The sequence below is a fragment of the Cucurbita maxima genome, unplaced genomic scaffold (assembly GCF_002738345.1).
Source record: "Cucurbita maxima cultivar Rimu unplaced genomic scaffold, Cmax_1.0 Cma_Scf00026, whole genome shotgun sequence".
Classification (NCBI taxonomy): Eukaryota; Viridiplantae; Streptophyta; class Magnoliopsida; order Cucurbitales; family Cucurbitaceae; genus Cucurbita; species Cucurbita maxima.
In genome coordinates, this window is record NW_019272042.1 from 864,650 (window position 1) to 876,650 (window position 12,001).

Here is a 12,001-nt window from a genome sequence, read left to right on the forward strand (position 1 = left end):
GAGGGAGCATGTGATCCTCAAGTGAAACACACATTCCAAACTTTCTAGAACCCCCTCCCCCCTCTCTATCACGTTATAAATCGAGTTCTCGAGATAGAGTGGATCTGCACGAGTTGATTGAAAAAAGGGTATTATGAGTATACATCGAGCTTAAGGTTCGATCGGGTTGACCTTGACAATAAGACCAGGCTCAGAGTGTGCTCTAGGCCTTACTGGGTCTAGTCAGCCTCGACCAACCTGTGCGTTCGAGGTTCACTTAGGCTAGTCTCATATCTTTGGTATAGTTTGGGCTCGATTTCACCCCTAACAAAAAGTATGACTAGGGAGCTGTAATAGCTCAAGTCTACCGCTAATAGATATTGTCTGCTTTGGTCCGTTACATATCATTATCAGCCTCATGGTTTTAAAACGCATCTATTAGGGAGAGATTCACACACGAATGCTTTGTTCCCCTCTCCAACTAATGTGGGATCTCACAATCCACTCTCATTGGGGCCTAACGTCCTCACTGGCACATCGCTCGAATTAATATCATTTGTCACAGCCCAAACCCACCACTAGCAGATATTGTCTATCTTGACCCATTAAGTATCTCGTCAGCCTCACAGTTTTGAAACACATCTATTAGGGAGAGGTTTCCACACCTTAATAAGAAATGATTTGTTCACCTATCTCTCACAATCCATGAGGCTGATGATGATACGTAACGGGTCAAATCGGACAATATCTGCTAACGATGGATTTGAGCTGTTACAAATGATATCAGAGTCAGTCACTGAGCGATGTGCCAGTGTGGACGGTGGGCCTTTGGGGGATAAATTGTGAAATCCCACGTTGGTTGGAGACGGAAACGAAACATTTCTTATAAGCGTGTGGAAACCTCCTTCTAACAAATGCATTTTAAATCCGTAAGATTAAAGGCGAAAGCGAACATTTGTTAAGTAGAACCGCATATATTAGCATACTTTCTTGCTTTCATTGTCAATGAGGAAAATTTGAAATAATTGTAGAGAGAGAGAGATGATTTACCAATTGCAATATTCCTCACGTCTCTTATCCTACTTTATGTGTAGCAAAAAATTGGTGGTTTCATGTAAAACGAGTACACAAATAATCAAGAATTGCTGCCTAGATATCCATTATTGATACCTAAAAGCATAACCCAAATAAAAAGATCAACACTTCAAAGTGTTCATACCAAAAAAACAAAACAAACCCTCTTCTAGAACCCTAATTTCTCTTCAAAATCATTGTTCTTTCTAATCACATTTGAAAATTCCTCAAATGGGTAGACTTGATTATCCAAATACAGCCCCCCTTCAAGAACTTCCTGTCTCTCTCCATTTCAAAAGCTTTCAAAGTGATGCATTTTTATCTCTCAACTCGCATGCCCTCTAAGAAGAAAGCGAGAGGTCGAAAACGACCCTTCAAATCTATAAACAGTGGAAGAGCATCTCTCAAATGGATATTGGATCGCTTCTCTTTCTGCGTCTCTTTCACAAATCTTAGATTTATTAACCAGAGTCTTTTAATACTTTCTCTACTACTTTAAATTCGATACGAGAATCTGTTTTCCTCTTTTAACGAGTAGTTCTATGTCAAGAATTTTAAAAAAAAAAAATCCCGACCTCCAAAAGAAAATAAGCTGAGGATTGTTGCTACATTCTTTTTGGTAAGTATTTGTCATAAAAAAATAAAATATTTACCCAATGATATTTAAAATTATCAATAATTTAAAGGTTGGTAGCCATCTAATCATAATTAGAGGATTTATAATTAGCCATCAAAATTGTTAGAGATTAGTCTATTCTTAATTTTTATTTATTATTATTATTTTTTGACGTTTGGAGGGTTATTCCAATGATTAAATATTGTATATCTATGTTTAAATAAGAAAATAAAAATAATTAAAAAAAATAGACTACGTGGATAGCCAACGTGGCAATGAGTTGAAATTTTTAGGGTTTCAAAGTAGTCTTGAAAATGGGCTTTGAGGAAACTTCTTTTAACATGTCAGCATTTCTTGCTTCATTTTCCCTTGGGAGGAGACAAAATCACAAAACTATGTGTTTCTCTCTCCTCTTGGCTGCCACGTCATATCATTATGGGTGAGAAAATGACCACCCATATGAAGTTATGTAATTAAAATATATATCTCATTTGGATCCTCGAATACATTCATATTAAAATGTCTATTATTGAGCTCGTTACTTATTACTTCGTTCTTCTTTTTAATTGATGTAAGATCTCACCATCTATTTCTTTTGGAGCCTCGGTGTCTGGCTCTGATACTATTTATAAGGGCTCAAAGCCACCGCTAGCAGATATCACGACACTAACAATATAGAACATATCTATAAAAAAAATTAAAAAAAAACCTAAATTTTTAATTAAAAGAGTAAAATTGAACTTTGCTTTTACTCTTCTATTAATTACTTAATTAATGAAAAAGGAAATTGTGGGGGGTAATTTCTTGATTTGAATAATCAAATATGGTGTTTTGTTTTTGTGGTGGGCCAAAAATTAAAAGGAAAAAAAGTATATATTATAAATATATATATATATTGGCAAATTTCTTGAATCACATGTGACCTAATATTTATTTATTTATTCAAATATTCTTTTAGTGAATAAAATAAATATAGCCACCAACCTTATAAATACATGAAATGAAAATTCTCAGTCTTGACCAGTCAACTTTTTATTTTTTACTTTTGAATTTATTGGATAATAATTTAATGATCATAAGTTTCCAAATTTTTAAATTTTTGTTCTTTAAAATTAAATATCAAATTGTATATATTTTTTTAAAAAATTTGGTGTTATGAGACAAAATAGTAAATTGATTGAGGTTGAGGAGCAAAATTTTAGTTTAAAATATAGTGTAGAGACAAGCAAGTTCATCAAATTGGGAAAATTAAGGATGAAATTATTGGTTTTTTTTTTTTGTCTGACTTTTTATTGTTAGGCAAGTGATGATGTATATTGATACAAAGTAGATGGGCGGATTCAGTTTATTTGCACTATGCTTTTCTCGTCTTCAACCTACCTAACTTAAACGTTTCGGATACTATATAATATGTGTCTAAAATCTTCATGTTTCGATAAAGCTCTTTCTGTGTTGTCAAGTTCACACTTGTTAAACGACTTATGTGATCGAGATATAGATTCATAATCTCAAATTAACATTCTAGAAACCCTAATAATTTTTCTAGTATCGTTACGTATTACCATCAGTCTCACAGTTATAAAACGCATCTACTAGAGAGAATTTTTCATACTCTTGTAAGGAATACTTCTTTCCCTTCTCCAACTCTTTGGGGCCCATCTTTCTCATTGACACACCGCCCGATATCTGACTTGGATACCATTTGTAACAGTCCAAGCCTACTGCTAGTAGATATTATCTGTTTTGACCTGGTAGATATCGTTGTCAGCCTCACGATTTTAAAACGCGTCTATTAAGAAGAGGTTTCCACACTCTTATGAGAAATGTTTCGTTATTTTCTCCAACCAATGTGGAATCTTACAATCCCCTATATAACAATACTGAATGTGAAGTATGCTCAAACTATTTGTTGGAACTGTGTTTAGGGTTTTATTAGCGTTTCTTTAGTTGAATGTCTGTAATTTGATAGTCGTCTTCTTCACTCGTTCGTATTCAATTTCATTGTTCTATCACTTAGAGCGTTAGATCGTAAATTATAATTTAATTTCTTATAAAAGAATTACGATTGGGTTACCTAATTCCACTTAATCAAATTAAAGTTTTAATTTTTATTATAATTTCCAAACTTTCCAATTGTTAAAAAAAATCGTATATTTTTTTTTAATAAAATGATTAATGAAATTTCTCGTAACATTATTTACAACATCATTTCGACATTACGAGTACATAAAAATTAATTGTTTATGATGTTCTACATGAGTGTAATCACTTATATTTGCTAGTTTGAATATGTCAATATCAATTATATGAGTTAAAATGTCTAAAATATCCAATGTGTAACGACCCATACCCAGGATTCAAAATTCGGATTGACATCTAATTACCCGATATTTTTTTGTATCTCTTGCGACATAATCCTGTTACCTACTCCTAATTTCTTAAGAGTGAAAACTATTCTCAGCACGAGTTCTTCTACCATGTTTTATCTTTACTCCAAATAAGATAAGCTTAACCATAAAGTTTCTAGAATTGAGTCACTAAAAAAGAAAATGTACTTGTTGGTACAAGAAGTGACTTCACTGTCATTCGATTGTGGTCTCGATTCATTTATATACCTCTTATTACGAGGTATTTAAATTAAAATTGGGAAGCCACAAGTGGTTTTAAAATGCCCCTCATGGACCCACATCCCTCCATCACACAAATAACCTAATTAAATGAACCAAATATAATTAAACAATGTTATTAACCATAAAGAGGAATTAGTAAAAGGAAAGTGATGTGGAATATATACTATGATATGACTCCTAAATCTTAGCTAGATTTTGTTTTTTATTTTCGGTACATGAATCTCAATATTCTAATCTAAAAATCTTGAGGGGAGTCGAAAAGGAAAAACCCAAACAGAGCAATATCGGCTAGTGGTGTGGGCTTACAGGAGACTGTATTAATAATAAAAATTAATGAAACATCATAATTCTAGATTATCATTCACCTAAAAATTGTAACCATCCAAGAATAAATGAAGCTTGAGTCTTCTTTAACGTGATATAAATAAATGATGATTTGAACCATATATTTTTTTTCTCTTAACATTTTCATTAAAGTTCATATTACATGATCGAGATGTTTTTGGTTCATATCAACCGCGAAGGTAGAGTCCATACAAAAACGAACAAAAAATGAAAAATAAAAACAAAGAGACGTGGAAAGAAAGAATGCATGCATGGAGATTTTGTCGGTGGGTCGGAGGTTCAAGAATTTACAGAAGTCTATTACTGAAAAAAGTGGTGATGTCGTCTTGCTTGTGAGCGGGAGGAAGCTTCTAAACCACTATTTCCAGCCAGAGAGTGAGCGATCCCTCAACATCGAACACTACCGAAAAAGATTAGGTTATTAATTTAGATGTAGTGTTTTTTTAGGGCAATGATTGGATTATTAATTCCACGTGTTGAATTAGTGGAGTGGAGAAAAATGAAATAAATAATAATAATAAAAAGAATACAAAGAATGTGATAAATGCTATTTTTGTAATGTAGCATGTTTTTTAAAAGGGACAAGTGGGTCAAGTGCATCACATAGTGCGACCAAAATAAATAAATAAATAAATAAATAAACCATTTATTTATTCCCTGAATAAATAAATAAATAAATAATTTTGGTCATTGTGCGACCAAAATTATTACTTGAATTAAAATTCGTATTTCATATATTTTAGTCACGATTATAATGTCTTTTTATATTATATTATTCGAACATATCTATTTTTTAATGAATATTTGAATTAATCTTATAACTAATGATAATATTTCAATAAATTGGCGTAAATATATATATATATATTTCCCATTAATTTTGACAAAATTGCCCATAATGGGCCGACAAGATTGTCCACAATGACCCAAACCCTAAAAAATCAAAACAAAATTATTTAGATTTTAAAAAAGGGGGAAATAATTAATATTAACATGTGCGAGTTCGTAAAAACGAGAAAATTTGAAGATTTTTTAATTTTGACACACATATAATTTTTCGTTTTTTGTAAATATAGCATGATCGAGCCCAAATTACAGCAACTTCAGATGAAAGGAGGATATGGATATTAAGAAAATGGATTTATCGAGTATCTAAAATATGATAAAAAATTTACACTTGATTTAAATAATCAGCTTCAACGTAACTCAACCGATTAAGTTATCATCATTAATAATCTAGACCAAGATATTAGAATTTCTAAGAGGGTCGTTGCAACCTCGTGAAACTTCAATTGGTAGAAGCTGGAATTTCCCTCTCTCAGTCCCTTCAAATATGATAAAATTTTGTACACTGTGATTGATTCGAAAGATCAACTACCTATAAATGATGGTCAACCCAAATGTAATGGCCCAAGCCCACAACTAGTAGTCCGCTTTGGCTTGTTACGTATCACCGTCAGTCTCACGATTTTAAAACGCGTCTATTAGGGATAAGTTTCCACACCCTTATAAGGAATGTTTCGTTCCACTCTCCAATCAATGTAAGATCTCACCCCAAACAATGTTAATCAATACATCTCAATCTCTTCTACGAGACTATGAATTTCAATTTCAATATTCGAATAATAATATGCACTTCGAACACTATATTACAGAAAGCTCAATTCAACTTCAAGCATCAACTTGAGTATAATTCAACTAGTTAAGATATATACTCTCAACGAGTATCATGTAAGAGATTTGAATCTCTCACCTCAACAGATACAAACATCTTGCAACTCGAGAATGCTAATTAATTGTTTTAATATAATTTCAATCCTTAAAAATGCACCCATATTGAAATGAGATTAATTTTATTACAAAATGCTCCAAAGAAGAACAAAAATAGTTAATCAAGGTTAAAACCTCCATATAACATAGACCAAGATGGGGAAATTACAACACAATTATTGATTCACAAATGCCCCAATCAATTAGGTTACCATATTTCATTCCATATCTGAAATTCACTTCTTCCTTTTCTCCTCATACTCGAGAAGCTCCTCCAGCACCTTATCGTCCAGACATTCCAATTCAATCACATGGCGTCCTCCCTGGCCTTGGCGCCTCGGCGGCGCCGGAGCAGACGAAGAAGAACCAGAAGAGCTTCCACCAAGAGAAGGATACTCATCAGGGAAATTCAGGACAGCCAAATGACCACGCATGACATAGGCAGCTCGGTCATAGGCTCGAGCAGCCTCCTCCGCCGTGTTGAAAGTTCCAAGCCAAACCCGAGCTCCATTCCTCGAAGAGTCACGAATCTCCGCCGCAAATTTCCCCCATGGTCGACGCCGAACGCCCCGATATCGTACCTCGCCACCCTGATCACTACCGGATCTCGCTTCCTCGTCCATTTTGCATGGTCCAATTGGGAAGTAACCCTTTTTATACACGAGACCTTAAAACAAAAAGCAGCCAAAAGGAAATCTAAACAAAAACAAAAGAATAATAGATATTAACACGTGGGTGTTAGAAGGTTCTTCAAGTGTAAAGAGATCATGGGCTGTCTCCAATGTATCTGGGATTGGTCAAGAAGGTGGGTTTGAGAGAAAAAAAGACATAAATTTGAGGTTTAATTTTGAGTTGGGTTATTTTATTTGGGAATGCTTTGAAAGCCAAACGATTTGCTGCTTCTTCTCTCTATCTTTTTCACTTAGATTCTGTTTTGAATGGAAGTTTAGATTCTTTGTTATAAATTATAGGGCTAGAGGGACCAGAAACATGGCATCTTCATTCGGTTAATTGAAGGGGTTTTGTTTTGTTTTTGTTTTCTTGTTCTTTTTTAAGGAGCTAGATTCGGTTCTGTCTTTTCTTTTCTTTTTTTGTTTCTTTAATTTAAGAATATCAAAAGGGGAAGTAATTCAATAGAAATAAGAAAAATTCAAGCGTTTGGACCATGTCCAATTCTTGAAATATGTTTGATTCTCGTTTTGTTCATTATTGTTCATGTACTTCTTCGGCTTCAAGGAGACGAAAATCAAAATCCTGGTTGAATTGGGTCAATATTTCCTGTTGAGTTCAATATGTGGAGGATTGTTGGAAGGGAAGTCTCGTGTAGACTGATTAAGAGGAAGATCGTGCGTTTATATGTAAGGAATACTATCTTCATTAGTATGAGACATTTTGAAGAAACTAAAAGTAAAGTCACGAGAGTTTATACTTAAAATGGACAATATCATACTATTGTGGAGGGTCGTGGTTCCTAACATAATATTTGATCAAAGGCTAAATAAGTCAGCCCAAAAGTTACTCACGATTAGTAATGGTGTAACTAGAAGAGTTCAAATACTAAATTAGTCAATCCAAGGGTTACCCACTATTGGTAATGCTATAACGAGAAGAACTCAAAGGTTAAATTAGTCCGCCCAAGAGTTAAGCGAAGATTGGTAATGACATAACCAAGAATAGAAAAATGAATAAATAAAAGAAAACCATTGTTGTTGAAGTGGTATTTCTAGAAGGCACTGAATTATTTGAAAGTCTTTGATTCCCCTTTTTTTAATGCAAAAGTGAAAGGAAGTTTCGGTTCTTTTTTTTTTTGTATTAACTTTCTCACGTGCAAATGCCCCTTGCTCTCTCTCTTTTCTATTTCATTTGAGTATCTTATCCTTTACATATTGTCCACTTCAAATATAAGCTCTCGTAATTATGTTTTGGGCTTCTTCAAAAGGCCTCATACTAATGAAAATGTATTCCTTACTTATAAATCCATGATCGTTCTCTAAACTAGCCAATGTAGGACTCCCTCCCAACAATCTTCAACAGTTGAATTGTGCAACTTCCAAAAAGTTCTAAGAATGGTAAAATACTCTCTATAAATCACTAAGTTCACTGTTGATGATAGTGACAATTTCGATTATGACTTTGATATGGGACGGAAGCTTCTAATTATTGATATGACAAAAAAGATTAGGAATATGTAAGATTTTATTAATGATTAGAGAGATGAGACTCGAGTTGTTTTTGTTGGATGATGAAAGTTCCACATCAGCTAATTTAGGGAATAATCATGGATTTATAAACAAAGAATACTTTCTTCATTGACATGAGACTTTTTGGGAGAAGCCCAAAATAAAGCCATGAGAGCTTATGCTCAGAGTGGACAAATATCATACTATTGTGGAGAGTCGTGTTCATCTAACAGTTTTCACCTGTAAGGTAGTCGGGATAGATAGGTTACGATCATGGTGGCTCTTAGATACTATGAGGAGACCCCCATATAGAAGCGTTCGTATGAGTCTTCAGCTAAAACGTTATAGTCTCGAGCAAAATGTTAGAAGTTCAAAACTCGAACTAGTAAAAATAAAAAAAGAAAGGATCAACAATTATGAAGCATGTAAATGAGATTGGGCTTTGTGTTGACTAAGCTCAGCCTATCCGGACATTGTCGGCGAATTTTTTATAATAAACAAATAGAAATGTTTGAATTTTTGTAACGCTAACTGTCAGTCAAATGGGAATGAGTAGACTTTGACCAGTGATATAGTAAATGAAATTTCTCGTGGTAGCACGTGACGACCGAACAGGCGCACGTGCTGGTGCGAAAAGAAAACTTGGGTTCTGGCCTGGCCGTTCAAACTAGACTTAGTCAGCCCATTGAATATTATGCCACCCCTCACAATCCAATCTTTGACTCTTTTCATATTTCATGCATTATTAAATAAATAATTCCAAAAATACCCTTTATAACGATCCATGCCTAAGATTCAGAATCTAAATTAGGCACCTGATGGCTCCGACATTCTCCTGCGACATGATCACGTTACTTACTATTCGCTTCTAAGAGTGAAAATTATCTCTAATTGTAACGATCCATGCCTAGGATTCAGAATCCAAATTCGACGATCTCGACATTCTCATGCGACATGATCACATCACTTACTCTTCATTTTTTAAAGTGAAGACTATCCCTAATTGTAACAACCCCCGAATTCGGCACCTAATAGTGTTGGAAAAACTCGTGTTGGTTTGTAGGGATAATATTCAGTCATAGGAACTCCAACACGAGTTCTTCTAGGATGATTTGTCTTCACTCACATTAAAAAAATTACTCCAAACAAAACACACTTAACTATGAAGTTACTGTGACTGAACTAAAAAAAAAAAAAAAAAAATGGAAGTGCATAATTTCGTTTAAAAATAAAAATAAAATAAAAATAAGTGTTAAATGTCAAATATATACAAAAGGTTGTCAGAAATAATTTTTAAGGATTTTCCCATCTTCTTCTGACATACTCATTTCCCAAGTAAAGTGCCCTTAAATAGCTGCTGCCACCTCCCCATGTGCTATGTTTCACATTCTTTATTTCAATTTTGAAATTTTCATTTCTTTTTTTCTATTTACATTTAGCTTAAGTCAACTAATATTTTCGACTAAAAATATATTAATTTTATAGTTAGTTTAATATTTATAGAATCGTACATTTTTAGAAAATAGACTAACAAAGAGTATTCAAAGACAGCGTTGAGATGCTGTCGTGCAACTATCTCCCTCTCGACGACATGTGTTCATGACTATCCATTTGTAGCGTCGACACTCTTACTTATTGCATTTTGATGCAATATTAGTTTTTCCAAAATTAAACATGTAACTAGGGTTTTGTGTCTCGATGCTATCGTGATTTATAATAACGTTAATTTCTTATATATAAAAAACTATACGCTGTAGAGATGAAAGAAGATCGGAAACTTTAAAAAAAAAACATTTAAAGAAAGAAAAAAAGACATTAAGAGACAGCAAGAAGAATCTTGTAGTTGAATTATAAGACCAGGTTGGAGTGGATGTTGTAGTGGTTCCAACTACAGAATATTGCCCCCAATTTTGGGGCACATACCCATAATTTTGGTCTCAACCAATTATCTACAATAATTTACCTACTTTCAATTTTTTAAAAAAATATTTAATAAATTCTTGAATTTTTTATTTTTTATTTTGTCGAGTAATTATAAATTTAAAATTTAAGATTCTATTAAACATAAATGACAATGTTATAACCCGCTTGATCGATTAATTTTAAAAAATTTGAATAGTAAAAATATTTATATTTTTTTGGAAGTACATTTTGTAGTTTATGGTAAGATGGTTAAGAATAAGATTGATTTCCATTTTCCACAACCAATGGTTGACAATCTCCTTTAACATGAGAATGATATTGTTTATATTTAGTCAATGATAGAGACTAAACATAAACCTAATAAGATTAAAAAAATTACTCTAAACTTTGAAATATGAATGAATCGAGACCACGTTCGAATGAGAGCGATCTTGAAGATTGAATGACTTAAAAAGGCTTAAAGAAAATAAAAGCTATTACCTATACTAACAAGGTATACCTTCTTTTTTCGGTGACTCAATTATAAAAATTTCATGATTAAGTGTGTTTTGTTTGGAGAAATTTTATGTTAGGTGACCTTGTGCGAATTTTCCTTAGATATATGTAAATGAGGACAAAGTATGTTGTAAGGAGATAGTTTTTACTTTTACAAGCGAGAAGTAAGTAATGTGATCGTGTCACAGATGATGTGAGGGAATGTTAAGACCATCGAATAACGATTTCAAATTAGGTGAAAGATTACGGTATCAACTTTTTCACGGATGATGGCAAAATAGGCTCACTATTTTTGTTGTATTTGTACACTCATTTTTTGCCACAAATTGTGAAGCAATTGAATTTTGCCTTTTGGTGTGGGGACTATGAATGGAATCCCACATGTTTGTGAAATTAATTACACCCATTATTTGAATTGTCTTGTCTTCTTGTTTCTCTACTTTCCCATTTTGTGTGAATTGAGAAAATCTTATGATATGATTTGATACGATAAGGTTAGCAATTTTGAATTTTGATTTGGACCCATTTCTTCTTTTTCTCTCCAAAACACGACCCTAATTTTGGATTTGGGTTAGCTTTTTTCGACATCTTTTTGAAACTTTTGGATCCTTTTGTTTTCCCTTTTTTAATTAGTGGGTAATCTTTGATTTTTTAAATGTCGTTCAAAAGTTAAATTTTTTGTTTTTAGAATTAGAGAGAATTGGATGTTTTGTTTAGAAAATGTGACATGTGAGGATCCCATATCAATAAGTGAGAGGAACGAAACATTTCTTATAAGTGGAAACCTCTCTCTAGTAGACGCGTTTTAAAATTGTGAAGCTAGCTGCAATACGTAACAGGCCAAAGCGATAATATCCTACTAGCACTGGGCTTAGAATGTTACAAATGGTATCAGAGCCACATATTGAGCGTTGTGATTGCGAGGATGCTGGCTTCCAAAAGAATGTATTGTGAGACCCCACATTAGTTGGAAAGAGAAACCAAACATT

The 12,001-nt window shown here is 33.2% G+C and overlaps 1 protein-coding gene across 1 annotated transcript; it reads right to left on the reverse strand.

Annotated features, from left to right (window-relative positions):
* Positions 1–6,612: 6,612 nt before the first annotated feature.
* On the reverse strand, positions 6,613–7,037 carry LOC111499097 (ethylene-responsive transcription factor ERF098-like). The gene has a single exon (XM_023150559.1). The coding sequence runs from the start codon at positions 7,035–7,037 to the stop codon at positions 6,651–6,653; it is 387 nt and encodes a 128-aa protein (XP_023006327.1). The 3' UTR covers positions 6,613–6,650.
* Positions 7,038–12,001: the final 4,964 nt, after the last annotated feature.

Bases quoted from the DNA above. Each gene is read 5' to 3' on its own strand.
- LOC111499097 (XM_023150559.1), bottom strand. From the start codon at position 7,037: ATGGACGAGGAAGCGAGATCCGGTAGTGATCAGGGTGGCGAGGTACGA.